The sequence below is a fragment of the Cyprinus carpio genome, chromosome B21 (assembly GCF_018340385.1).
Source record: "Cyprinus carpio isolate SPL01 chromosome B21, ASM1834038v1, whole genome shotgun sequence".
Lineage (NCBI taxonomy): Eukaryota > Metazoa > Chordata > Actinopteri > Cypriniformes > Cyprinidae > Cyprinus > Cyprinus carpio.
The window spans coordinates 5,264,853-5,292,812 of NC_056617.1; the positions used below are offsets into that span (position 1 = coordinate 5,264,853).

The 27,960-nt window shown below is 37.4% G+C and overlaps 4 protein-coding genes across 7 annotated transcripts; 2 read left to right on the top strand and 2 right to left on the bottom strand.

The window, feature by feature from the left end:
• LOC109082216 (protein S100-A1-like) lies at positions 1 to 27,880 on the bottom strand. Of its 4 annotated transcripts, none has more exons than XM_042747776.1 (5): positions 27,608 to 27,880; positions 9,000 to 9,132; positions 4,528 to 4,715; positions 4,087 to 4,243; positions 1 to 469 (listed from the first exon to the last, which is right to left on the bottom strand). In XM_042747776.1, the coding sequence occupies exons 4-5, from the start codon at positions 4,225 to 4,227 to the stop codon at positions 293 to 295; spliced, it is 318 nt and encodes a 105-aa protein (XP_042603710.1). In that variant the 5' UTR covers positions 4,228 to 4,243; positions 4,528 to 4,715; positions 9,000 to 9,132; positions 27,608 to 27,880; the 3' UTR covers positions 1 to 292. The 4 variants fall into 4 exon arrangements, with proteins under 4 accessions (XP_042603710.1, XP_042603712.1, XP_042603709.1 ...); XM_042747778.1 differs by lacking the exon at positions 27,608 to 27,880 and adding an exon at positions 10,448 to 10,627 and having other exon boundaries at positions 4,528 to 4,710; XM_042747775.1 differs by lacking the exon at positions 27,608 to 27,880 and adding an exon at positions 10,448 to 10,627.
• On the top strand, positions 12,031 to 13,321 carry LOC109082232 (cholesterol 25-hydroxylase-like protein 2). Its single transcript, XM_019097130.2, has one exon. It carries the CDS (start codon positions 12,076 to 12,078, stop codon positions 12,949 to 12,951), a length of 876 nt encoding a protein of 291 aa, XP_018952675.2. The 5' UTR covers positions 12,031 to 12,075; the 3' UTR covers positions 12,952 to 13,321.
• Positions 15,672 to 16,848, top strand: LOC109062966 (cholesterol 25-hydroxylase-like protein 2). Its single transcript, XM_042747774.1, has one exon. The coding sequence runs from the start codon at positions 15,921 to 15,923 to the stop codon at positions 16,791 to 16,793; it is 873 nt and encodes a 290-aa protein (XP_042603708.1). The 5' UTR covers positions 15,672 to 15,920; the 3' UTR covers positions 16,794 to 16,848.
• LOC109082227 (proteinase-activated receptor 2-like) lies at positions 25,315 to 27,619 on the bottom strand. Its single transcript, XM_019097124.2, has 2 exons — positions 27,375 to 27,619; positions 25,315 to 27,231 (listed from the first exon to the last, which is right to left on the bottom strand). Exons 1-2 carry the CDS (start codon positions 27,448 to 27,450, stop codon positions 26,126 to 26,128), a joined length of 1,182 nt encoding a protein of 393 aa, XP_018952669.2. The 5' UTR covers positions 27,451 to 27,619; the 3' UTR covers positions 25,315 to 26,125.
• Positions 27,881 to 27,960: the final 80 nt, after the last annotated feature.

The window sequence follows — 27,960 nt, forward strand, 5'->3', positions numbered from 1 at the left end:
ATTTAATGAATGAAAAAAACATAAATGGAACATAGAAGCAGAAGACATACACACTATCAGATCCACTGTATTCTACAGATATATGATAATAAAGTCCAGCTTTCAGTTTATAAGTACATCCTATAATCTCAGAAAAAACATAATTTTAAACAAATTAAATACATAATTTATTGTTATTTATTGGTCAGTTTGCTTTTGATACAAACCAAGGATTGACATGTGGTCTGGTTCATAACAAACAGTTTAACGCATCATAGAGCATTACACGTGCAGGTTCTTTCATGCATCCGTTTCATTTGCCTTTCTTTTCATCTTTGCCTTTCCTCTTCTGTTGTTCCTGGAAGAAGTCATTGCATGCAACCGTCAGCGCTGCCACCAGCACCACAAACTCATTAAAGTCGACTTCGTTATCCTTGTTGGAGTCCAGATCGTTCATGATCTTTTCCACTAGATGGGGGTCCTTCTGAGACTAAACAAAGGCAGAACAAACAAAACAACTCAGCACAGCATGAAACATATGAATGCCATATTGTGCATTTACACACAAATGATTCTGGTACTGGATGATGATTGGACAAAATGTCCTGAAATAGGATATATATTGAATATTTATATATATTTTTTTATTTTATTTTATAATTGTATTACTTTTATAACGTATGTATGTATGTATATATATATATATATATATATATATATATATATATATATATATTGTTTAGTTTCTCTGCTTCCCATTAACTGTTATATATTCACTGTAAACCACAGCTTATTGGGGCTTATTGCTTTATTGCTATATATATATATATTAGGGCTGTCAAATGATTAATCACGATTAATCACATCCAAAATAAAAGTTTTGTTTACATAATATATGTATGTGTACAGGGTATATTTATTATGTATATATAAATACACACACATAAATTATATATTTAGAAAATATTTACATGTATATACATTTACATATTTATATTCTTATATTTTATATTATATATAAATATATTTAATATATAAACATAACATATTCTTCTTAAATATATACATGCATGTGTGTGTATTTATATATACATAATAAATATACACAGTATACACACATATATTATGTAAACAAAACTTTTATTTTGGATGTGATTAATCGTGATTAATCATTTGACAGCCCTAATAATTATGTATATATATATATATATATATACTGCATATATGACATACTTCAGAAATGATTAAGATCAGACCCTTTTTTCACATATAATGATTTGAGTTATGCTAAAATGCTTTTTAACTTATCTTAATATTTATAAATTAATAATATATATTTTTATTATATTTATTACAATTTTATAAAAAGGAATGCATTTTGATTTAATAAAATATTTATTTTATTTTATATATTTTTTAACATGTTTTATATAATATGTTTCTCCAGTCTGAATTATTTGTTATATTCAGCCTTTACAATAGAATAACGATCACACTCTGATAAAAGCTCTGTGGAACATATTCAAATACACTGATTTCTTATAGAAATTGCTTAATGTTGGGTATATGTTTGTTTTTATACGAGCACTAGTGCTATGTCATTGATACTGTTGTAACAGTCTGTTTCCAGACCATTCAAAAAAGATCATCAGATCCATCTCATGGATGTCCATCCATCTATCCTGACTCCATGTGAGGACTATTGGGCAAAACCCAGTGGCTGTTCGTCCCAGTAGTGACACTGGTAACCGATGAACCCATGAATGAGTCCATCAGCCTGTGGCTACACTGTATGTGTGTATCTGAGTGTGTGTGTGTGTGTGTGTGGTTAACACGTGAAGCCACCAGACACAGTTTAACATCTCACTCATTACTCTTTCTACCTCCTAACGTTACAGTACACACTCCCTGGAGAGTGTGTGTGTGTTGTGGCGAGGGAGAGGTGCGAGTCTATATTGGGCTGTGTTCCAGCCAGTAATTGATGATGCGTAAGCAACAGCCTCCTTCTGATGATGCGTACACAGCTGAGACCCACATCTCACGAAAACACAGCCAGCTCATATTTCATCCCAAAAATTAAATGAAGAAATTAAGAAATTGTGTTACGTAACGGAAAAAAAGCCTGTTTTTTGAACCATTAAAATGTTATTGCATATAGACGTTATTTGCATGACAATTAAGCACATTTGTCCTCATAATGCTAATGCAATCAAAACATTTTACTTTGCAGTTTTCTTTTTTTTCCAGTTGCATTTAACTGTATCATTAGTATAAATTAGCATAATATTTTATTTAAAACTGTATGAACACACTTCAATAAAAACGAACCTGTCAAAATGTTCTATTCAAACAAAATACACACACACACAAACAATTTTTTAAAATGTGTACTATCTACCTATCTGTCTGTCTGTCTACATTTATAGATTTATGCTAAATGCTATAAATTATTAATTATTATTAAATGTATTAAATAATTTTAAACTATAATATATATAATAATATTTATTTATTTCTGCATTAAAATAATGAGAATGTGAATTTTTACATCACAATAATGAATATATAATGCAAAAGTCCTTATAGTCCTAAAAATAGTTTTTTTTTTTAAATAATAAATAATAATAATAAAGTAAAATAAAACAATTACAATTTATTTACATTTTGGTATGATATGATCTAGGTGTGTTCTTTACAGGTTTATAACATTCACTCTAAGAGGGAGGAGAGGCAACTTATTTTCCTCTTGAGACTCACACACACACAGCTCAAATCCCCAAAGATCTGCATGGATACGTCACAGAGACACACCAGGACACTGTTTGACCCAAGCGCTGTTTTCTTGAACTTTTGTCTCATTGAGATTCAGATAAAGTTTCCTAATCATGAATGGGGTCAGTTTTATGGAACGATATTGTATCTGATGGGAAAGGAATAATTCATTTAATGCATTTCCTCAGAATTTTTGCCAGCTCACCAAGTGGCCTGTCCCAGTGTGAGAGCTGGAATTAAACGCCTATGCACACAGGAAATGAATTAAACGCAAACACAGTAAACAACATGAAACGTTTATTGCGAAATTAACCAAATCATTATCACTAGCCAAAAACTCACTCACACGCGCACATATTAATGCTTGCAGTAAGAGCAGGGTGTGTGCTGCATTTCAAGATGAGATCTCAAATCTTAATAGATGGCATTAAAGCATTATGTATGGTTGACTAGCAGTCAGTGAAGTGATGTTATGGTCTGTTTTCTTGAAGGAAAGAGAGCGCTTTGAACTCCACGCCAAGAGATTTCCCTCTTGCTGTCTGTGTGTGTTCGTATAACAACTCTCATGTTATATGAAGTCAAAAGACTACACATGATTTAAATTTATTTCCTGATAAGAAAACCAAAACAAACCTCAATTTCCATAAATGCTTGCAACAAACAGAATTGCAAATGCATTTATAAACACCCATAGTGTAATACATTTGATTTCTATACACACTGCAGAAATCCAAAATAAATCTTTAATATGAAAAATATTTGTTTCTTTGTCAGGCAACTTACTGTAGTAGCTTATTTTATTAATTAAATAAATTTTGATTAACGAAAGTCATTTTTTAAATGTCAGGTCATACATTATATTTATTTTTTTTATTAATTGTTATGTATATATATAGTGTACATTATTTTTAATAATAAATATACAAATTAATATAAGAATATCTTTTAATTAAAAAAATACTGATATATTTTTTAAAATAATAAATAATCATAATTATTATTATATTGTATATATTCTATTTATCAATTAAATAATTGGAAAACAATATATATATATATATATATATATATATATATATATATATATACACAAAATAAAATGTTTAAATATTTCATATAATAATAATAATGCATATATTCAATTCCAATGTATTGTACATTCTTATAAATGTACAAACATAAAAATGTTGTTTTTGTAACTCTCTTTGCTTTTCCAGTTTGGATTAAGATTAGTATTCATCTTACAATACAGGCCCAGCCCATAACAAATGAACTCTGATAAAAGCCAGATCTATTTAAGCTTTGAAATATGTTGTGAAAGTTCTGATCACTAACTGTGAGGAAGTCGGTGAGTTCGCTGTTGAGAAGTTCCTTCAGCTCTCCTTTACTGAGTTTGTATTTGTCTCCCTCACTCCCTGAGTAGTTGTGAAAGACGGTGATGAGTGCATCCATGGCTCCCTCCAGTTTACTGGGCATTACTGCTGCAGAGCACCTGTGGAGCAGACAGGAGACACGTCCAGTTCAGACTGACCTGCTGCAGGTCATGCATAAGTATTTCGTGGCCATATTTACAAACAAACTCTTCAAAAGTATCACAGTATTTTTTTTCTGGACATAGCAGCATGTCTAGACTAGGGCACACAATATAATAATCATTCAGTAAATCAAAGTGCAATCACTCTCCAATGGTACTCCCACAGCCCAGTGACCAATTTTCAGTTTTCAAATATCTAAAGAGGTCTAAAGTTTGCCGGCAAAGAGAAAAATGTGTCTTACCTCGTTGAGAGCTGAGAAGTGAAGTTCTGTGGGTTGGTGAACAAACTGTTTTTAGGAGTGGATGAAATTGTTTTTGAGTAACCTGTGCAGGAGGGACCCTCCTCTGTTGTCGTGACGATGTATGATAGCTCAGGTGTTGCACCATAGTAACCCCGTGATCTCAGTCCGCACCCTTACATACACCTGCACTGAAAACACATTCCAAATAAAAGAGCAGCGGCTTCCCAAGAGCCCTCCACACACACACACACACACACACACACACAAAGCATATGCAGAAATTTACTTTATGAGCCATTTTTTATGAGGTCTTTTAACCTACTGTTGTTTTTGTGATTTTAGATGGGTGTTTTAGGTATATGCGATGGATGTCAGATGTACAAGTGTTCATCGCATTAACTGAACCATGATCCATTAAAGGGATACTCCACCCCAAAATGAAAATTTTGTCATTAAACACTTACCCCCATGTTGTTCCAAACCCGTAACGGATGCGCTGTTTTCGTTCAAATCAAAGCGTAAATACACATAGAAAACATACACAGTTTGCGTTTAGCAGATATTCTCCAAAATGGGGCTACGGTGATGCAGACAGACACATAGGAGACGAATTGTTGAATAAAGTCATTATTTTTGTTTTCGTCGCATACAAAAAGTATTCTGGTGGCTTCATAACGTTACGGTTGAATCACTGATGGCAGATGGACAATTCTGATGATGTCTTTCATACTTTTCTGGACCTTGACACTGTTATTTATTTGGCAGTCTATGGGACAGTCACAAGCCTCCCGGTTTTCATCCAAAATATCTTTAATTGTGTTCCGAAGACGAACGAAGCTTTTATGGTCTTGGAACGACATGGGGTTAAGTGAAATTTTGGGGTGGAGTAACCCTTTAACGTCACAAACACAAAACAGTTTCTCTTCATTGTTCTTCATTCAACATTTTGGAATTTTGAAACAGATACCAAAGGTGCCATTTTCCCTTAAAATAAATGACCATAATCTATTATATAATGTAATGACATATATTCACTATCATTCAGAAGTTTGGGGTCTTATTTAAAGAATAATTGACATTAAAGAAATTTAGAATGTTAAAAAAACTTTTATTTAAAATAAATGCTGTCTTTTGAACTGCTCTTTCCTGAAATAAATGTATCACTGCTTCCACAAACAATATGAAGCAGCACAACTGTTTACAACATTGATAATAATAAGAAATGTTTCTTGAACAGCAAATGAGCACATTACAATGATTTCTGAAGGATCATGTGACACTAAAGACTGGAGTAATGATGCTGAAAATTGAGATTTGCATCATAAGAATAAATTACATTTTACAATATATTCAAATAGGAAATAGTATTTTAAATAATAATAATTCACAATTTTACTGTTTTGGTACAGCATTTCTGATCAACTTAATGCCGCATTGGTGGTCAAATGAAACTCAGTCAAAACCAATAAAAGATGTTACCGACCCCAAACATTTACTAGGCTGATTTACTAGCTTAACCAGCAAGATATTCTTGGTCAATCTGCTTCATCAGAAATATCACGCTGGTTGACAGCACCAAACTATCTATAGCAAACAAACCAAGAAATTCATGCTTTTAAGACTGAACTAAAGTAGAACAGAAGCTAGAAAAATGCAAAGCATTAAAAGAGAAAGGAACAAGACAATGTAATTTTTAAACAGAACTTATTTATAGGAAATGCCTTTGTGATTATGTTGATGGAGATGGCATGACATTTTGGCAATTAGGAATGGCAGAGGCCCCCAGGCATCTCTGGGACCCCACATGGGGCCTCAAAAGGAGTCAAAAGGGCCCACCCCTATGTGTCAATACGGATGGAGTCGTGGAATCTGACATCTCACATGATTTGATTTCATTCATGCCCACAGCACAAATGGTACAGGTTTAATTAAATATAATTTGAGGGAAGCTTTCCTTATCCTAAGTCCCTCTAAAAGCATTTAATAAGCATCTCTGCTGTAGATGGATAAAAGAGCTCTAATTCTGGTCATTAAGTCATTGCAACTGATCAAATAACAAGGCCTATTACCTCTGCCTGGGGAATGAGAGAGTGAGCAAAAGAGAGGATAAGAGACTATTATTAAAATTCTGTACTTGGCTTATCACTTGACTGGAGCTCATTTATTTAATCATGTGATAATTAGTGAATCATAGTACTAGAAGACCAGTACAAGAATCTGAATGCAGAGAGAAGGATATGCTTTATGGTTGTACTTTCAGTTGTGATATATATAGGGTTAATTAAGGATAACTGGGCCATTTCCCCCCTCAGTCACCTCAATGGCAAAAAACATCCCAATTTACCTGAATTCTCCCTATATGGTTGGGTATATGTGACTTAATTCTTAAGGCCCGTTCACACAAAGAACAATTGCTAAAATCATTACTATATTAACTTCAACATGATAGCATTGTGTTTATTATAAGTTTGCGACTCAGTTTCGATGTCTGCCACTTAAAAAGTGTATTTTTGTGACTTTGAAGCCCCTACAGTTAAGCGAGTGGAATTCACTGTCGTAAATATATCACAGTGGATAGCTGTACACGTGCATTTGTTGTGGCTCTAAAGCAACCTGCACTTTTCATGGAATTCCGTACCTGCTCAACATTTGTCTAAAACAATTGTTTGGGGAGAACGCTGGAAAGAAATAAAAGCCATTCGCCATATTAGTTACTGTACTATTCTGAAACTGTTAAAAATTACTTGAGATGCTTGAGCTCTTTAAAGTGACTGTGTTTGGATACTGATTGTATTTATTATTAATCAGCCGGAAAAATCATTCTAAAAATTATTCCGACTGTCCCTTACGAAAATTAACCATGGTTTTATTAGGCCTATAAGAAAAGTGTAGTAACCATGTTTTTTTGGCATATTGATCACCATTTGTATAACCACATTTTTACCATGGTTAAACTATGGCTATAGTGTAGCAAAAACATGGTTAAGTTGTGATTGCCATTGTTTAACTACCATGGTAACCATGCTTTATTTGTAGTAAAATACGGTTATTTTTTGTAAGGGGTGGCTATACCGTTATTACGATGGGGGCTTCCCTCTTGGTAAATTTTAAAGGCCTAGCTAGTTATCATAGTGTGAACAGGGTTGTTATTCACAGTCAGTGTGAACGGACTGTTTTTGTTCTGTTCTTTCTGCATGATTGTCTGGTTCAGCTTGTTCAGAAAGCTTCAGTGCTTCGATTGGAAAATCCAGTAACATCCTCCAAGCAAAGGGGTTTACGTCATGACTATTATTGCTCGAAGGAACAGGACTTGATGACGTACGCAGTGTTCTTGTTTTCCTAAAACTACACTATTAATCCCACAGAGTTACTCTTAGGTCTAAAAGAACTTCAAACCTAAGACTATTAATTTGTTAAAATCAATATTTAATTATTTAATATTGCGTTTCAGACAGTTTTTACCCCCGTAAATGATAATAGTGTTTCGAGATCTCTCTTTCTCTCCAAGGATGAAGTTAAGTCTATTTTTAACTCCTGATCTCACGGGAGAGCAGGGTGGTGTCAGGACGAGGCTCAGGTGTGTTTCACCCCAACCCTGCAAGCAAAAAGTGTTTTCCGTTCATTAAGATGATGAAACGTTTCCCTTCTAAGTAGGCTACTGTGTGTATTAGAGTGAGAGAAACCTATTGAATTTACTGTGCTTGGAGGCCAATGACCCTTATAGTCACACACAAATCTGTAATTTGTTCATATAATATCTCAGTATTCATACTACTGCAGCTGTCTAAACACCATTAAAGTAAACAGCATGGTAGTGTCATCACATCTTGAGACAACAGGCAGCTCCTTGCAATCTGCTGTTTTAATGGCAATGTGTTTCTGACCTCTAGTGGCTCAGCTTTGGTAATACCAGTGATACTTCAGTATCCTTGATACACTCTGGAAATTTGTATTCAAATTTTGAATTGAAAACAACTGACACTACCATTCAAAGTTTGTGGCCAATGAGATTTAAAAAAATATGTTTTTAAAAGAAGTCTCTTATGCTCACTAAAGGCTGCATTTATTTGATCAAATATACAGTACAAACAGTAATACTGCGAAATATTATTACAATTTAAAATGTATTTTTAAATGTAATTTATTCCTGTGATGCAAAGCTGAATTTTCAGCATCATTACTCCAGTGTCACATGATCTTTCAGAAATGTGCTGATTTGCTGCTCAAGAAACAAACCAGTTATCAAGTACATAAAGTCTGTTCATCTACAAAGACAATCTGTTTTACCATGTAAGAGAACTTGGTCCCATAACTAACCCATAATCCTAATTTAACAACCTAATTCTCGTACAGGTAAATAAATATTGCTACAGGTCTTTTACAGTGTAAATACCTAAACAGCAAATGTGAAATGTCTGTATCATACTGCATGTTATGTAAGAGCTGCATGCTCTTGTTTATCGACAACTCACTGCAACCAGATGATGATGAGCAACTTGAGCAGCTACAGGCCCGGACAGATAATCCTGGTGCTCCTGAAGGCTCTTCCCAGAAATTTAACCAAGCTGAAACCTCCGTCAAGCTGTAGTGGCTTTGACTGAGCATCTGTGATGAGAAACAATGCCAATTCAAGTCTCACCAGAACACAAAATACTGAAAACTTCACTTTTATGTTAAAGGAATAGTACTCACCCTCAGGTCATCCAAGATATACACGAGTTTGTGTTTTCATTAGAACAGATTTGGAGAATTAGCATTACATAACATAAGCATTACACCAATGGATCCTCTGCAGTGAATGGGTGCCGTCAGAATGAGAGTCCAAACAGCTGATAAAAACATCACAATAATCCACACCACTCCTGTCCATCAATGAAATCTTTTGAAGTGAAAAGCTGCCTGTTTGCAAGAAACAAATTCAAGACATTTTTAACTTCAAACCATGGCTTCTAACTAAAATATAACTCGTCTGTCCATAATATTGATTTCTCCAGTGAAAAGGTTGTCTTGTCTGAATCAGTAGAGAAATATGCACAGATCAAGGACTGTTTATAACTGTCCAACAGTTTTACATGAATACATTAGTGGATTTTGAAATGAGAGGATAACTTTTAAATAAATTTTTAATGGATTATGGACTCGTATTTTGGCCAGGAATGATAGTTTAGAGTTAAAATGCCTTAACAAACACAGCCTTTCAAAAAGATGTTAATTGATGAACTGGAGTGGTGTCGATTACTTGTGGATAATTGTGATGTTTTTATCAGCTGTTTGGACTCTCATTCTGACGGCACCCATTCACTGCAGAGGATCTATTGGTGAGCAAGTCATGTAATGCTCAATTTCTCTAAATCCATTCCAATAAAGAAATAAACTCAGATGGCCTGAGAGTGAGTACATTTTCATTTTTGTGTGAACTATTCCTTTAATGCAAAAACATGTATACATTGTTATGCATTATAAAGGAACAGCTGACTTGAAAATTAAATGTACTTATTTCAAACCTGCATACATTTTATTTTATAAAACAATAAATAATATATTTTTATACTTCATATGTTCTGGCTGGAATACACAGTCCATGCAAATTAATCACTATAATTTATATGCACTGATATGAATAGCTTACATCATGTCAATTAAAAGCTTAAAAAAATTACACTTCACCTTTAAGCATTAACGCACTGCATCTCATTGTCAATCAGCCTGTAAATGACTCACAAATGATTCACATTTTTATTCAGTGTTTGCATCCAGCCTTTCACACAGTTTTCTGTGATTTATTCATGCATCCTGTACTAACAATTAGTTTACATACATATACACTGAAAACAAATCATACAAATACAAAAAAATGCTGTTGTCTCTATCATGGAGGATGTTTTTTTTTTGCATGAGAAGTGGATCATTAATGACTCACAGAGACCAGCTCTGTGGCCGTCTGCCCTGTCCTGCTCTCAGCTTCTTTCTGTTCGAACAAACCAACTTTATTCTGTAGAGAGATTTATGCATGACCACAGTGACACCCAACTGCAACTTCCTGGTCTGAAAACATCAAAACATAAACAAAGGCTTTTTATCTCTGTGAAGGTCTGACAGAAAAGTTATGATTATGAGAGAGAGACAGAAGAGAAAAAAGCGAGAGAAACTAGGCTGCACAGGCCTACTCATCCTTATACAGAGATGATGTTTTGGAGAAACTTCTGAAATGCTGTAATGTTGAGGTCAGTTGCTATATATGCTTCAACATCCACCGGTTACATAAGTACAACTTAAAGCAGTTAAAGGAACAGATCACCTAAAATAGAAAATGTCTCACAAAATGCGAAAACAACGTCTAATACGTGAACAGGTTCATAGTAAGTTCTGAACTATTGTTTACTGAAAATCATTATCTTAGCTCTCATTGGTGCATTCATGACAGAAGTAACAAGTAAAAATTTATGTTTCTCATGCAAAACTATCGTATGCCTTCAGCTAGGACTTGAAATACAGTGCACGAGTTGTATGTACCAGTTTTCTAATACCTTTGTGGTTCTTTTGCATTTTTTGATGCTTAAAAACTCTAGTCTCTATTCATTGCAAGTGCATAAAACGAGCAAAGCCTACATTAATAGGGACATCGTCTATTAAGGAATTCACCTTATCCTTTTCAAAGATGAAATTTAAATAGGTTTAGAAGAAAAAAACATTTTAAAGTGTGCTATAAGTGAACATCTCAAGATCTAATAAGTATTTTTTACTGTTATTTTTTGTATTGTTTGTACTATTATTGTATTTATTCATATTTTGAATAAACTTTTATTTTTAGATTTTCAATAACAAAAAAAGAATTCACTTTTAATAATTTTTTTTTTTGCCATTTTTATAACTTTTTGTTTTTTAAATATTTCTATATAGTTTTAATGTATGTTTTTTTCGTAGTAATTGTAGTACTTCAAATGAAACTTTTTTGAAGTATATAATTATTTTTGTTTGTAATTTACATACATTTTTGCACATCGTTTGAACAGCAATGCATCGATGAAATCAATGTCCATCTCTGGTTATTAAAACTAAATGCAGATGATTCAAATCAAATAGACACTTCACAGATTATTGAGACATCTCTGCATTTTTCTCCCCACTTTCTAGGTCAGAAATGAGTGGCGCAGGAATGTTTTAGCTGTTCAAATGTTGGATCATCCTCAAACTACCAATGAAAAATGCGTCCTCACACAGACACACACACACACACACACACACACACACACACACACACACACACACACACACACACACACACCATACCAAGAGAAGAGGAGTGGGGGGGGGGGGGTGAGAGAAAGAGAGAGAGAGAGAAATGCTACAGATGCAGGAGGTGGTGCTTGGACACATTTTAGAGGCGTAAAGGCCTGCCTCATTTGGCGCAGATCAGATCTTTTACAAAAAGCCACATCCAGCACTCAAAACAAGAGAAAGTCGCCGCCGGCCGCTGCCAGCATCCTCACCCCCCGCCCGCAGGAGTAACAGCGGTCTGGCTGTTGCATCAACAACACATAGCTGGACATGATTCCCGGCAGTCTGCGTGGCGTGCTGGATGTCAGCAACACAACCTGGGCTCTGTCGGAGCACTCCGTGCTGCAGCCCATGTGGGATTACCTTCAGCAGAATCACGAGAGCACCTTGCGCTCTCCGCTGTTTCCCGTCATCATCTCAGTGTCCATGTACCTGGTGCTAGTGTTCTTCTACACCGTGCTGGACCTGCTAGCTCCCACCTGGCCCTCCATCCGACGCTTCCAGATCCACCAGGACCGCACCGTCACCTGGTCCAACATCGGCTCCACTTTGGCGCTCACCACGTACAACCATCTGCTCTACATCATCTTCCCCGCCGCCATAGCCCAGTGGCTCTGGCGGCCGCCCGTGCCGCTGCCCCGCGAGGCGCCCACGCTCACCGCCTTCCTGCTGGGAATCGTGGGCTGCACCGTGGTGTTCGACTTCCAGTACTACTTGTGGCACCTGCTGCATCACCGTGTCGGCTGGCTCAACCGCACTTTCCACGCGCTCCACCACCAGTATCGCCAAACCTTCAGCCTGGTTACACAATACCTGTCCGCTTGGGAGCTCTTCAGCGTGGGCTTCTGGACCACCGTGGATCCTTTGCTCCTCCAGTGCCACTGTCTCACCACCTGGGCATTCATGCTGTTCAACATCTGGGTGTCCACTGAGGACCACTGCGGGTATGACTTCCCTTGGGCGATGCATCGTCTGGTTCCCTTCGGCCTTTGGGGTGGAGCGCTGCGGCACGATGCTCACCATCAGCAGCCGGGCACCAACTTTGCGCCTTTCTTCGCTCACTGGGACTGGCTTGGGGGAACCGCAACCATGCCGGCTCATGTGAAGACAAAAACGCGAAAAGAAAGGGACGAAAAGGAAGCCTGAGGCTCTGCTTTCCCTTTCACACCCTCGCTCTCATCTCTCTCTTCACTCCATCTGTCCGCCCTGTCTCGCACATTCCCCGGCGCTATTCATCTTCTCCCTGAACTGCAGATCAAGTGTCTTACTAACAAACCAGTAGAGAAGCAAGCAGCACATTCCCGGCGAAAGCACCCTGCTCTTTGAATGTATAAAGTATCTTTTCTTGCAAATCTCTCTATTTTTCTAAATAATAATAAAAAAAAACTCTTTAGCATTTGATGGCCAATTTGTGGAGTTTTGTGGCATATCTCAGGTTTGTAGTTTTGGCCCAATGTCTTTCAAAAAGATTATGCGTGTTCAAAATGGCTTGTATTCCAATGCTTGTCATTTTTAACTTCAAACCATGGCTTCTAACTAAAATATAACTCGTCTGTCCATAATATTGATTTCTCCAGTGAAAAGGTGGTCTTGTCTGAATCAGTAGAGAAATATGCACAGATCAAGGACTGTTTATAACTGTCCAACAGTTTTACATGAATACATTAGTGGATTTTGAAATGAGAGGATAACTTTTAAATAAATTTTTAATGGATTATGGACTCGTATTTTGGCCAGGAATGATAGTTTAGAGTTAAAATGCCTTAACAAACACAGCCTTTCAAAAGATGTTAATTGATGAACTGGAGTGGTGTCGATTACTTGTGGATAATTGTGATGTTTTTATCAGCTGTTTGGACTCTCATTCTGACGGCACCCATTCACTGCAGAGGATCTATTGGTGAGCAAGTCATGTAATGCTCAATTTCTCTAAATCCATTCCAATAAAGAAATAAACTCAGATGGCCTGAGAGTGAGTACATTTTCATTTTTTGTGTGAACTATTCCTTTAATGCAAAAAACATGTATACATTGTTATGCATTATAAAGGAACAGCTGACTTGAAAATTAAATGTACTTATTTCAAACCTGCATACATTTTATTTTATAAAACAATAAATAATATATTTTATACTTCATATGTTCTGGCTGGAATACACAGTCCATGCAAATTAATCACTATAATTTATATGCACTGATATGAATAGCTTACATCATGTCAATTAAAAGCTTAAAAAATTACACTTCACCTTTAAGCATTAACGCACTGCATCTCATGTCAATCAGCCTGTAAATGACTCACAAATGATTCACATTTTTATTCAGTGTTTGCATCCAGCCTTTCACACAGTTTTCTGTGATTTATTCATGCATCCTGTACTAACAATTAGTTTACATACATATACACTGAAAACAAATCATACAAATACAAAAAAATGCTGTTGTCTCTATCATGGAGGATGTTTTTTTGCATGAGAAGTGGATCATTAATGACTCACAGAGACCAGCTCTGTGGCCGTCTGCCCTGTCCTGCTCTCAGCTTCTTTCTGTTCGAACAAACCAACTTTATTCTGTAGAGAGATTTATGCATGACCACAGTGACACCCAACTGCAACTTCCTGGTCTGAAAACATCAAAACATAAACAAAGGCTTTTTATCTCTGTGAAGGTCTGACAGAAAAGTTATGATTAATGAGAGACAGAAAGAGAAAAAGCGAGAGAAACTAGGCTGCACAGGCCTACTCATCCTTATACAGAGATGATGTTTTGGAGAAACTTCTGAAATGCTGTAATGTTGAGGTCAGTTGCTATATATGCTTCAACATCCACCGGTTACATAAGTACAACTTAAAGCAGTTAAAGGAACAGATCACCTAAAATAGAAAATGTCTCACAAAATGCGAAAACAACGTCTAATACGTGAACAGGTTCATAGTAAGTTCTGAACTATTGTTTACTGAAAATCATTATCTTAGCTCTCATTGGTGCATTCATGACAGAAGTAACAAGTAAAAATTTATGTTTCTCATGCAAAACTATCGTATGCCTTCAGCTAGGACTTGAAATACAGTGCACGAGTTGTATGTACCAGTTTTCTAATACCTTTGTGGTTCTTTTGCATTTTTTGATGCTTAAAAACTCTAGTCTCTATTCATTGCAAGTGCATAAAACGAGCAAAGCCTACATTAATAGGGACATCGTCTATTAAGGAATTCACCTTATCCTTTTCAAAGATGAAATTTAAATAGGTTTAGAAGAAAAAAAAAACATTTTAAAGTGTGCTATAAGTGAACATCTCAAGATCTAATAAGTATTTTTTACTGTTATTTTTTGTATTGTTTGTACTATTATTGTATTTATTCATATTTTGAATAAACTTTTATTTTTAGATTTTCAATAACAAAAAAAGAATTCACTTTTAATAATTTTTTTTTTTGCCATTTTTATAACTTTTTGTTTTTTAAATATTTCTATATAGTTTTAATGTATTTTTTCGTAGTAATTGTAGTACTTCAAATGAAACTTTTTTGAAGTATATAATTTTTGTTTGTAATTTACATACATTTTTGCACATCGTTTGAACAGCAATGCATCGATGAAATCAATGTCCATCTCTGGTTATTAAAACTAAATGCAGATGATTCAAATCAAATAGACACTTCACAGATTATTGAGACATCTCTGCATTTTTCTCCCCACTTTCTAGGTCAGAAATGAGTGGCGCAGGAATGTTTTAGCTGTTCAAATGTTGGATAATCCTCAAACTACCAATGAAAAATGCGTCCTCACACAGACACACACACACACACACACACACACACACACACACACACACACACACACACACACACACCATACCAAGAGAAGAGGAGTGGGGGGGGGGGGGGGTGAGAGAAAGAGAGAGAGAGAGAAATGCTACAGATGCAGGAGGTGGTGCTTGGACACATTTTAGAGGCGTAAAGGCCTGCCTCATTTGGCGCAGATCAGATCTTTTACAAAAAGCCACATCCAGCACTCAAAACAAGAGAAAGTCGCCGCCGGCCGCTGCCAGCATCCTCACCCCGCCGCAGGAGTAACAGCGGTCTGGCTGTTGCATCAACAACACATAGCTGGACATGATTCCCGGCAGTCTGCGTGGCGTGCTGGATGTCAGCAACACAACCTGGGCTCTGTCGGAGCACTCCGTGCTGCAGCCCATGTGGGATTACCTTCAGCAGAATCACGAGAGCACCTTGCGCTCTCCGCTGTTTCCCGTCATCATCTCAGTGTCCATGTACCTGGTGCTAGTGTTCTTCTACACCGTGCTGGACCTGCTAGCTCGCACCTGGCCCTCCATCCGCCGCTTCCAGATCCACCAGGACCGCACCGTCACCTGGTCCAACATCGGCTCCACTTTGGCGCTCACCACGTACAACCATCTGCTCTACATCTTCCCCGCCGCCATAGCCCAGTGGCTCTGGCGGCCGCCCGTGCCGCTGCCCCGCGAGGCGCCCACGCTCACCGCCTTCCTGCTGGGAATCGTGGGCTGCACCGTGGTGTTCGACTTCCAGTACTACTTGTGGCACCTGCTGCATCACCGTGTCGGCTGGCTCTACCGCACTTTCCACGCGCTCCACCACCAGTATCGCCAAACCTTCAGCCTGGTTACACAATACCTGTCCGCTTGGGAGCTCTTCAGCGTGGGCTTCTGGACCACCGTGGATCCTTTGCTCCTCCAGTGCCACTGTCTCACCACCTGGGCATTCATGCTGTTCAACATCTGGGTGTCCACTGAGGACCACTGCGGGTATGACTTCCCTTGGGCGATGCATCGTCTGGTTCCCTTCGGCCTTTGGGGTGGAGCGCTGCGGCACGATGCTCACCATCAGCAGCCGGGCACCAACTTTGCGCCTTTCTTCGCTCACTGGGACTGGCTTGGGGGAACCGCAACCATGCCGGCTCCTGTGAAGACAAAAACGCGAAAAGAAAGGGACGAAAAGGAAGCCTGAGGCTCTGCTTTCCCTTTCACACCCTCGCTCTCATCTCTCTCTTCACTCCATCTGTCCGCCCCTGTCTCGCACATTCCCCGGCGCTATTCATCTTCTCCCTGAAACTGCAGATCAAGTGTCTTACTAACAAACCAGTAGAGAAGCAAGCAGCACATTCCCGGCGAAAGCACCCTGCTCTTTGAATGTATAATGTATCTTTTCTTGCAAATCTCTCTATTTTTCTAAATAATAAAAAAAAAACTCTTTAGCATTTGATGGCCAATTTGTGGAGTTTTGTGGCATATCTCAGGTTTGTAGTTTTGGCCCAATGTCTTTCAAAAAGATTATGCGTGTTCAAAATGGCTTGTATTCCAATGCTTGTTATTGTATTTTGACACTTTTTACTAAACTTGAGTCAATAAAATGATGTGTTGTTTGTTAAGTTTACCTTCAGCTGTGTTGATATGCATTCAAGGATGTGTTGTAACCTATGGATTGCTCCACAAAAAACAAAACAAAAAAAAAACCACACTGACAGTTATAAACGTTAGAGAAGAGGAGTGTATGAAGTAACTGTGTGGCATGTTGGCTAACACAGTTGGCTCACTGTGATTGCTAGAAAGATCTAAGACTACTTACATCATCATCCCTGCTGCTGTTTGCATTTGTTAATATAAATTCAAAATGTTCAAAATACAGACAGCATGAGTAAATTTGAGCATGATAATTTTGACACAGTCATTGTAAAGTTTAAAGGCACAATTTACTAATGTCATTCTTTCTTTCATGAAACACAAAATGAGATGTCCGAGCTGCTCTTCCAGCAAAAGTGGACAGTGATTTATTGGTAAAAACAAGACAATATGCACTACATTCCATGCCTTCTGAAGCCATACAGTATATGTGTATGACAAACAGACCAGAATTCAAGTCACCAGAGCTCTGAAGATTGTGTTTACTTTAAAAATGATGCATCATACCTGGTTGTACATCATTGAGGCTTAATACTATCCGTTCTTGAACATCACATGACCGATCAAGTAAAAAAAAAAAAAGTGACTGTATATAACATTTGAGACTTGCATAAGGCTTAAAGGAATAGTTCATACATATGTCATAATGAAGAGTTCAGAGTTTTCATCTTAAATGAGTATTTTTATCAGGCTCTTATGTTTAGGTTCAGTAATTTTACTGAAACATTCTGATGTTTGAGCTGTTCTTACAGTGAAAATAGATAGTTTTACACTGCCAAGGTGTTAAAAAAAAGTCTTTTGAGCCATAAGATAGATTTGTGTGAGAAACAGACCTCACTTTTTGATATATCATGCCAAGTGGTATGTTACAATGGCTGAACAATATTGGTTGACACTTGAGAACTGCATTAAACTTAAAGAGACCCAAAAATGAGCCAAAAATTTGGTCATAATTTACGCACCTTCATGTCATTCCAACTCTATATCCTTCTTACTTCCATGAAACACAACATGAGACATTCAGCAAAATATCTGAGCTGCTCTTTCATTGAAACTACATGGTGATATTTTGCCAGACTTTAAAAAAAAAAAGACAAAAAAAGCACCATAAATTGATAGTTGTGCACCATATTATGAGACTTCTGAAGCCATACCATAGATTTGTGTCCAAAAGAGAGCTCTGAAATCTCATTTGCAATTATGGTAAATATAAAAAGGCACTTTTTGACTTATTGGATGTTAATGCTATTGGTTCTCATATATCACCCGACCAATCAGGCAACCGCAAGTTTAATAAAAACTCATTTTAATATTTTGTTATTTTTCGACAAATAAGATATTTTAAAGAATGCCAGAGTCCAAAACAACATTTTATCTCATTGACCTTAAAAGCACAGACAAAACACTGTAAAAAATATTTTCTTAGTGTTTTGCAGAAGAGAGTCTGGTTTGGAACAACATGAGGGTAAGTAACTGAATTTTTATTTTTACTTCAAATATTTCTTCTTCACACTAAGGTATCACATGGCTTCAGTAGACTTGGAATATAGAGTATGATTCATATGGACTACTTTAATGGACTGAAATGAGCACAAATTAAGACCAAATTCTAGAACTATAGAAAGAAATGTGAAAGTGTAAATGTCTTTAAACTTTAGGATATGGATGTCCGACTGGCCTGAACATACTCCACAGCATGCATTGTTTGTTTTCAGCCATCATTCGGTTCTATGCCACACTGTGTTATTCGACAGTTTTACATAAGAGAAGCCCGTAGAGAATCTGGGCTGAGATCAGTCTACAGCCAAAGCGGAGAGGCAATGCTAATTAATCATCTTCTCTTTCAGCCTCCTACTGATCCCTCTGGCACATGGAGAATAGCTCTCCATGCTTTAAAAGAGAGCGGGAGAGAGAAGAGAGAAAGAGAAATTCAGATCAAGTTGGCTTATGACACCAGGAACTGAACAATTTCTGATATGATTCTGATTTTTCAGTTTAAGATACCAGCGTGCAAAGTCATAAAACACAGATGACCTTTCGCATAGGGGGCGGTGGTGCTATCTGCAACCTTTGGCTCGCTCGGAGGAGGCCAAACAAACATGAAAGTCGGAGCTTTGCGGCGTTTGTGCATGCGAGGCTGAGCGGTACTTGGCTTTCGTCCAGCAGCTCAGTATCTCTGAAGACCTCAGGCTGAGCTCTCTGAACAGTTAGTTGTTATCTGCAGCTCAGCACAGGAAACACTGGAACATTTCCCATCAGGCACTTTTGTGGACGCCTCCCCCTCTGGCACTGCAACAGAGGGGTCCTTGAGGAATGTGGAAACTGGGAGAAAATGTGGACTGTGTTTTAAGCAAGTAGTTACGCAGGAGAGATAAGACAATGCTTAGACAAATCAACGAATTGTCTGTGAACATCAGAGAGCTCACAATAGAAATGATTGCATTCACATTTACACTGAATAAGATGCATCAACCACCTAAGTTGACAAGAACTAAACTCAGTTCTTTACACTAAATAATATAATCACAGAATAATCATCACAGCTCACCGTGCTACTTTTATTATTTCTGCATCATATAATATGTATATTTTGCACAGTATGCATATTTTATGTATGCAACGCTCTGATTACCTATTTTCAATAAAAACTATAGCCTACCGTATGTAATGCACAATGTAATGCATTAGACTTGACCTTCCAATTCCACTGTGTAAAATGAAGTAATATTAGTCCTCATCTCCTACCAAAAGTCATTAAAAGACTTTTTTTTTTTTTACCCCAAATTGTATTAAAAAGGCAAAATAACTTTATAACTTGCACACAAAATGAATTGTGCAACAGAGATGCACAAATCTGCAGCAGACAACCATTTGAAACGTTTATAGTTCAATATTGCATACTATTTTACACATTACTTAAAAAATAGTACGCAGAACTAATACTTCATTCTGAACAGCCACTGAATAGGCTACAGGAGTGCTGCACTTACCAGATCTGTACAGTAGATCTCGCTGTGTTCCATACGCTTCCATCAACGTTAGAAACGGAACTCCAGTCCTCGCGCCCCCCTGCTCTGCACATTTTGTATGTCTCTGCTTATCACTTCAGACATTTGTTCTATTCAAATGTAAGTTCCCTGCGAAGTGGACATCACAGGATATTCCGCCATGATTCAAGTTCGAAGTGAATGCGAATCTTTTTGGAAAACTGGGACGCCATGTCATCCGGACTAAAGAGGACAAGGACAACCCAAGTTGTTATCAGCGCTCAGTTCAGAAGCCTGCATCTCTGATGGTATGGGGTTGCATGAGTGCGTGTGGCATGTGCAGCTTACACATCTGGAAAGGCACCATCAATGCTGAAAGGTATATCCAAGTTCTAGAACAACATATGCTCCCATCCAGATGTCGTCTCTTTCAGGGAAGACCTTGCATTTTCCAACATGACAATGCCAGACCACATACTGCATCAATTACAACATCATGGCTACGTAGAAGAAGGATCCGGGTACTGAAATGGCCAGCCAGTATTCCAGATCTTTCACCCATAGAAAACATTTGGTGCATCATAAAGAGGAAGATGAGACAAAGAAGACCTAAGACAGTTGAGCAACTAGAAGCCTGTATTAAACAAGAATGGGTCAACATTCCTATTCCTAAACTTGTTCAACTTGTCTCCTCAGTCCCCAGACGTTTGCAGACTGTTATAAAAAGAAGAGGGGATGCCACACAGTGGTAAACATGGCCTTGTCCCAACTTTTTTGAGATGTGTTGATGCCATGAAATTTAAAATCAACTTATTTTTCCCTTAAAATGATAAATTTTCTCAATTTAAACATTTGATATGTCATCTATGTTGTATTCTAAATATTGAAATTTGAAACTTCCACACCATTGCATTCTGTTTTTATTCACAATTTGTACAGTGTCCCAACTTTTTTGGAATCGGGTTTGTATTTATATCTATTGTATTTGTCTTATGGTTTGTAATTTGCTTCTTTATTTAAATATATGTGGTACATATAGTGGTCATATGTCACGACAGACAGATAGATAGATAGATAGATAAAACCAGTTGAGTTGAGCATGTTGAAGATAGACAAACAGACAGACAGACAGACAGACAGACAGACAGATAGAGAGATAGATAGATAGATAGATAGATAGATAGATAGATAGATAGATAGATAGATAGATAGATAGATAGATAGATAGATAGATAGATAGATAGATAGATAGATAGATAGAGTGTAACTGGGACATGACCACAACCAACAACAAACCTGCTTCAACATGCTCAGCTCAACTGGTTTTACCAGTCGTTGTGTTTTTCCTAAACACAGACACAAAGAGCTTCACAGACTGGTCCTTTTAAAATACAGGCCAACACACATCCGTCAAAGACTCAAGACCCTGACAGACACAGCAGTGAATAATAGATAATTGTGTCTTGAGAAGTGATCCTGAATCTTAAACTGCAGGTGGCGGTGCATGGGCACATGCAATTGAACAGCCGAATGAAAGACAAGGAGACTGAGGTGTACTGTTTGCACAAATCCACATACATAGGTTATCTGTTCAGGAAGCAATCCAAAATGTCACTCACTAATACTCAACATCTCACAGGTTATCACATATACCTGTCCCGCACAGTATCATGCTTCTTCTACTCTGCTTTATGCATCCCTGAGGTTTGTTCGGGCATGGGAAAAAACATAAAGCTGAATAACAGGTTGTCAGACACATGGAGGGAGTAAAAGGGGGAGTGAACAGACAAAGAAAGAGAGCAGAGGGAGGGAGAGATGACAGAAAGAGAAGTAACGTCTTCTTTTCTGTGCTGTAAGCGTTATGCAATGGGAACTTCTTGCTTTAAACACTGCTGGTCTCTCATAAACAGAAAAGGCCGAAGTCCACAATCTTTCTGTCTTTTAACAGCTAGTTGTTCGCTTCTCACCTTAAAATATCTGTACTGGAAAACTTAAAAGTGGTGTTTTGCTGGGCAAGTGCCACTATTACTCATACCTCAGGTTAGAGATTTGAACAGACATCCAAGTATTAAACTTTTATGCTGTACCCTTTATGCCACAGACTTCAATTATACCTCAAATATGTTGCTTTCAAAGGAAATATTTGCTATTATTATCCTTATTACAGTTGATGATAAAATGGGCTAAATAATCTATTTGCAGTGAAGGAGGGACTGCATCTAAAGAATATCAAAAAGAAAGGTTATTTTGAGTAAGTAACCACTTAGCAACATGCTAGAAATAGCCTACCCTAAAACAAAGAACATAGTGGCTAGTTCTGCATGGGCAATTTTCTTCACAAAACATGAAAATCTAAATTTATTTGAATTATTAAGGTGTGGTCACAGTAACCGATGTTCAGTGAAATTTCCAATCCAGTCATTCACATAGGGAACAGCCAGATAGGGAGCAGTATTGCCAGTGTTGCCAAAGTTCACGGTTCTCCCGCAGAATGTGATATTTAGCCCCAGGAGTGCACATTTTACCAGGGGAACCCCGTAAAAAAAACCTGTATATTTTACCCCGGAACGCGATTGGGCTAGTTTTAAGTAGCAATTGGGCGGAAACCAACTTGCCAACTCTGCTTAATAAAACTAGCCCAGTCACATTTTTCTGCAGGTTTCCACTCCGTCTTGGCTCCAAAATAGCATGTCTAATCACTTACCTGTAACTAAAAACTAACAAAAAATAACCCGTGGAAATAGTATAAAAGTAGCAAAATTCCATAGACATGGCAACACAGATCTGGAGTTTTTCTTGAGGATGAAATTTCGCGATGCAAATTTTGGTCGTGTTCAGGACAGGTGAATTTGCCACACTGACCACCAGAAAGCACCCTGTGCTTCTTACATCTCTATACTACTGACTGTGGACAATATGCATGTTTTTACATGCGAAATTTAACTAATTTCACCTTTATGCTATGTAGCCTATAACATGACATTGTCACTGAGTTTACCACCTTCACCTATACCATAGTATGCTGCAAAAACCCACTTGTCAAATGCATCCTCTTATCACACATCAAATAATTATTCCAATGATGCCAGTAAGAAACTGCAACCTAAATGCCACAAACAAGACCAGTGTAGTATCCATAGCAACGTCAAAAGGCACACACATCTAGAAACGGTCAGGAAGCTGTGAAGTCTTGGATTGAGATTCTGTGTGTGTGAAATTGGATCATCGGAGAGTGAGACAGCGTGAGAAAAAGAGGGAGGGGGAGACAGAGAGTTTGTGTATCTTATTTAAAGCTTTGGATGGTCGCAGCCAACCCGGAGGCTACATGTATCTGACCCCACACATTATAGTCACCTGAGACCGAGGGAAATGTAAATGAGCGAGATGAATGGACACTTTCAGATACTGATGCTACCTGAGGGGCTGGAAGATATGGAAACCTGTTTCCACCATGGGTACAAATAAAACGGTGATTGTGAGCAGGGCCGGCCCGTGGCATAGGCGACACAGGCAGTTGCCTAGGGCGCAGCTGCACGAAAGATTTTTCCCCTCTTGAGACCACCGTGCGCTCCTACGCCCATATATTAAGCAAATAATGACAATTAAAATTTAGTACTGATCAATCATCGAACTGATTCAAATAATGTTAGAATAAAATAAAATTGACATCAACGAAAAATAATCAGATTTGACAACATGTCATGTTGGACTAATTTAAACACTTTCTGCATCATGACATATCTATTATATATCATCATAATGCATTAATTATGCATGGCGCATGCACAGTTAAAAAATGAGTGAAAAAAGAAAATTATCAGGAGCACAAGGCAGGGAGCGACGCAAATAAGAGGAGCAGGGAAAAAAGAGCAATATAGAGGTAAGAATCACAAGTTAATCACTGTGTATTTGCCCTTGATACTTATGCAGTATTTTGAATAGCCTTTTTAGAACATCTTAACTGGCAACACTGACACTGTGGAACGTTTTTTCTTGAGTTAACTGCTTATTTAATTTTACTTTATTTTCTTTAAAATAAATGCAAACTTCTGTAATGCTGTTTTAATTTCAATTACATTGCTGCTTGCTTTTAATTCACCAAAAGAGCACTAAATGTCTTTTGAAAGAGACCATGACTAGCATTCACGAATTTAAATATTTTAAGTTTATGTATGCCATTTTCCACTGTATGCACAAAATGGAAATGAAATGGGTATGCTAATTAGATTATCTAGCAAGCTTGCTGTTTAACACCTACACATAAATTACAATAGGTAACATTGATTTTGTTGCCTTTGTTGTCTGACTATTTTAGGCATTCCATGTTTCTCATATTTCTTTTTGTTGTATTAAGTACTTGTCACTGTAGGCATAGTTGTGGTTTGTCACATTTGTCTGTTTGGGTGTATAGCTTATGTCTGGTCTCTTCGATATTTTAAAAGATTCAATCAGAAAATACCTACAAATGTAATACTTTTTTCTTTTGCACTTTTTTGTTAATTTCTAATTTTATTTTTGTGTTATTCTTCAGGTGACTGTAAGTCACATTTGTTCATTTATTATCACAATTTATTTACTACTTATGTTTATACTTATCAGTATGTTATGTTGTTATATTATAGATAAGTTTTGCATTTTCTGAAATTTATAATGGGTGTGTGGGTGTGTGTGTGTGTGTGTGTGTGGGGGGGGGGGGTTAATGGTAGAAACATGCTCGTACTAATCAAAGCAGTATAGACATTTAAAAGTGCTATATTCATTAAAACAAAAGCAGAATGAATTTTTGTAAATTGTTGTGTAAACAGCTTTGCATTTACATTTAATAATGTTCATGAGGCACATTTTGTCCCCACAAAAGCACAAAATGTTTAAACAAAGGAATGTAACATTTTGTGGCCGAAAGATAACACCATGAAGTCTTACTTCACAAGGTTAAGCTTCATGGTTTGGGTTGATGACACAGTTTGTCATAGTTTCCACAAACAACATATGACTCACTTATAAAAAATGTTTTGTACTCCACATGTGATCCAAGGTACTCAATTATTAATAGGAAACTAACAATTCAGCAGAAAAACAAACTTTCAAAGCAAATAATACTTTTATTTATGAGACATTGTGCCTTTAGGGATAAAGTGAGTAAACTTGTGTTAACAGCTGCATTTCCTTGTTAGAGTGACATCTGATAAACAAGGTGTGAATGAAACACTGAACTGACTGGTTATTCTCTAGAACACCACTTTTGAGATAACAAAGTTACAGTTGAATACAGTTACAGCTGAATTTAGAAAGTGAATCTGAATGAATTCAGAAAAATATAATTCCAACATGTGCATCACAGACAAGAATAGTGACCAAATTACGGCTATATAATACAGTAAGTTATAAAAAGAAGTCATTGTGACTAACAGGCAAAAACAAAAATATCACTTTTTTTGATACAAAAGAAAAAAATATTAAAAACAAAAATTCTGGCTAATAGATTTGTTAAAATAAAGCCTTTTTTTTTTATTAAATTTTTTTACCCATTACAGGCTGGCAAATTCACACTAAATATTTCACAAAGCCCACCTGAACAATATTAAATATAACAACAGAACATTCTGGCTGGAATGCTTGTTGTTTATGAGACTGCTTTGGCTTCACGAGCCCGAGTTTTAGACATGCGACAGAAACAGAGATCGTTCTGTTCAAACTCCTTCTTCAGCTTTGGGGTTTACGAAGGTCTCTGAAGCTAAATGTCTTCATAAACACTTCAATCTGCTCTCAGACAGTTTCAGTATCATCCAATGCAGAACATAGAGCGTGAATATGAAGTAAACTGAAGTATGAAGTAAACTATATTCCAAATATACATAAACTCTTGTCCATCATAGTCCATGTCCATCTGCTCTCAGCAGTTGCTGCTTTCTGTGTTGCCTGTGCTGGACGTATATGTCTTGGTCCTTTGAGAATACTTCATTGAGCTGAACGAGACCCTCATCCTCTTCACCGTTCGACTGCTACGGCACAGTAACGCGTTCTTGACGTGCTCCCTGAATTCATCCGAGACGTAATAGTAGATGAAAGGGTCAAAGCAGCTGTTGAGACTGGCCAGGCACAGTGTCATGATGTAGAAACCATAGCCGTTATTGACCAAGTTGTTTCGCAGGAGAGTGTAATGCACGACCAACATCACATTACTTGGAATGAAGCAGACCAAGAACGTTATGAGCACAGTTACGATGAGAACCACAGCTCGTTGGCGGCTTTTTCCAGCATTGCCCTCAACTGTGGGATTCCCTAGTGAGCGAAGGAGAAGAATATAAGCTGCAATGATGACCAACATTGGGATGAAGAAGACAAGACCTGCCATCACCATAAAATAATAATAAGGCAGCTGAACATCCAGGAACACATTGTCCGATTTAAAGTTCTCCATACTGACAAGATTGACATCGTGGCAGGTGGTGATGTTGAGGTCCGGGAGTTCAACAGTTTGCTGGTACAGGTACAAGGGTGTAGTACTGACCCCAATGAAGATCCAGATACACACAGATACGATGATAGCAAATTTGTTATTTTTTCTTTGCTGGGTGAGTGGGTGAGCGCAGACCCAGTACCGCTGGATGCTCAGACAAGCGATGAAGAGGATGGAACAGTACATGTTGCCGTAGAAGAAACCCACCAAAACTTTGCACATCCCTTCACCAAAAGTCCAGTTATTTCCTTTCAAATGGTAAGCGATCTTGAGAGGCGTCCAGATGACAAACATCAGGTCAGCCAGTGCTAGGTTGCCCATGTAAATGGTACCAGGGTGAATTTTCTTTGACCTGAACACCAAGACATATATAGCCATCGTGTTGGTTGGCAACCCCACAGCCAAAATAATTATGTAAATAATTGGCAGGAAGATAGTTGTGAGACTGCTCTGTAGTGTATCTTTAGCGAGCTGATTAATGGAGAGTTTGTCTGAATCTTCATCCACCCAGATTATTAAACCTCGTCCTTTGCCTTTAGCTGAAACAAAACACATCAATGGTGAATCTGATTGTGAATTCTAAATGACTGAATTACAAACAACAGTAGGACTACATTAGAAAATCAAACAGCCTAAGCTACAAAATTTGTTAGAAAAATACAGACGAGTTAAAGCGACTCACCTGGATCCGCCGAAGCAAAAATTAGCCCTTCACACACGAAAATAAACAAGATGCTATAACTTGCAGAGACAGCCATAATTCGTGTTTTTCAGACTTCTCGGTATTTCCCAAAGTGAAAGAAGTCCTTCTCTTGGAGCGTCGTATGAACTCTGCTGTTCCTCTAACTGAAATGTTTTTGGTCTATCTGAAAGAAGTAAGGACACACCTTCAGAGAGCGCGCGGTGTCTCTTTACCTGCATGTCGTCACACGCTCGATGCACTCCGGTGGGATCCTGCTGCTGCGCGTGAGTTTCGAGTTCTGATCGAAATCAACGTGAGCTGAGCGTGGGAGGACAGAGAAACCGATTAACATGACCGTTTTAACGACAACAGATACTGCTATTTAAAGAGAAGGTTATTTACGTGACATTTTTTAAAGCAAGTCAGGTTCTTGCCAAATGTACTCTTTCTTTTGATTTGTCATCTTTATTTCATCAAAATGACATTACATGGTCACTTCCCTGTTCTCAGACAACAACATATTGTCATTGTAACTACTTATACTAAAACTAAAATGATTAAAAATAGCTAAAATATAACCTGATAT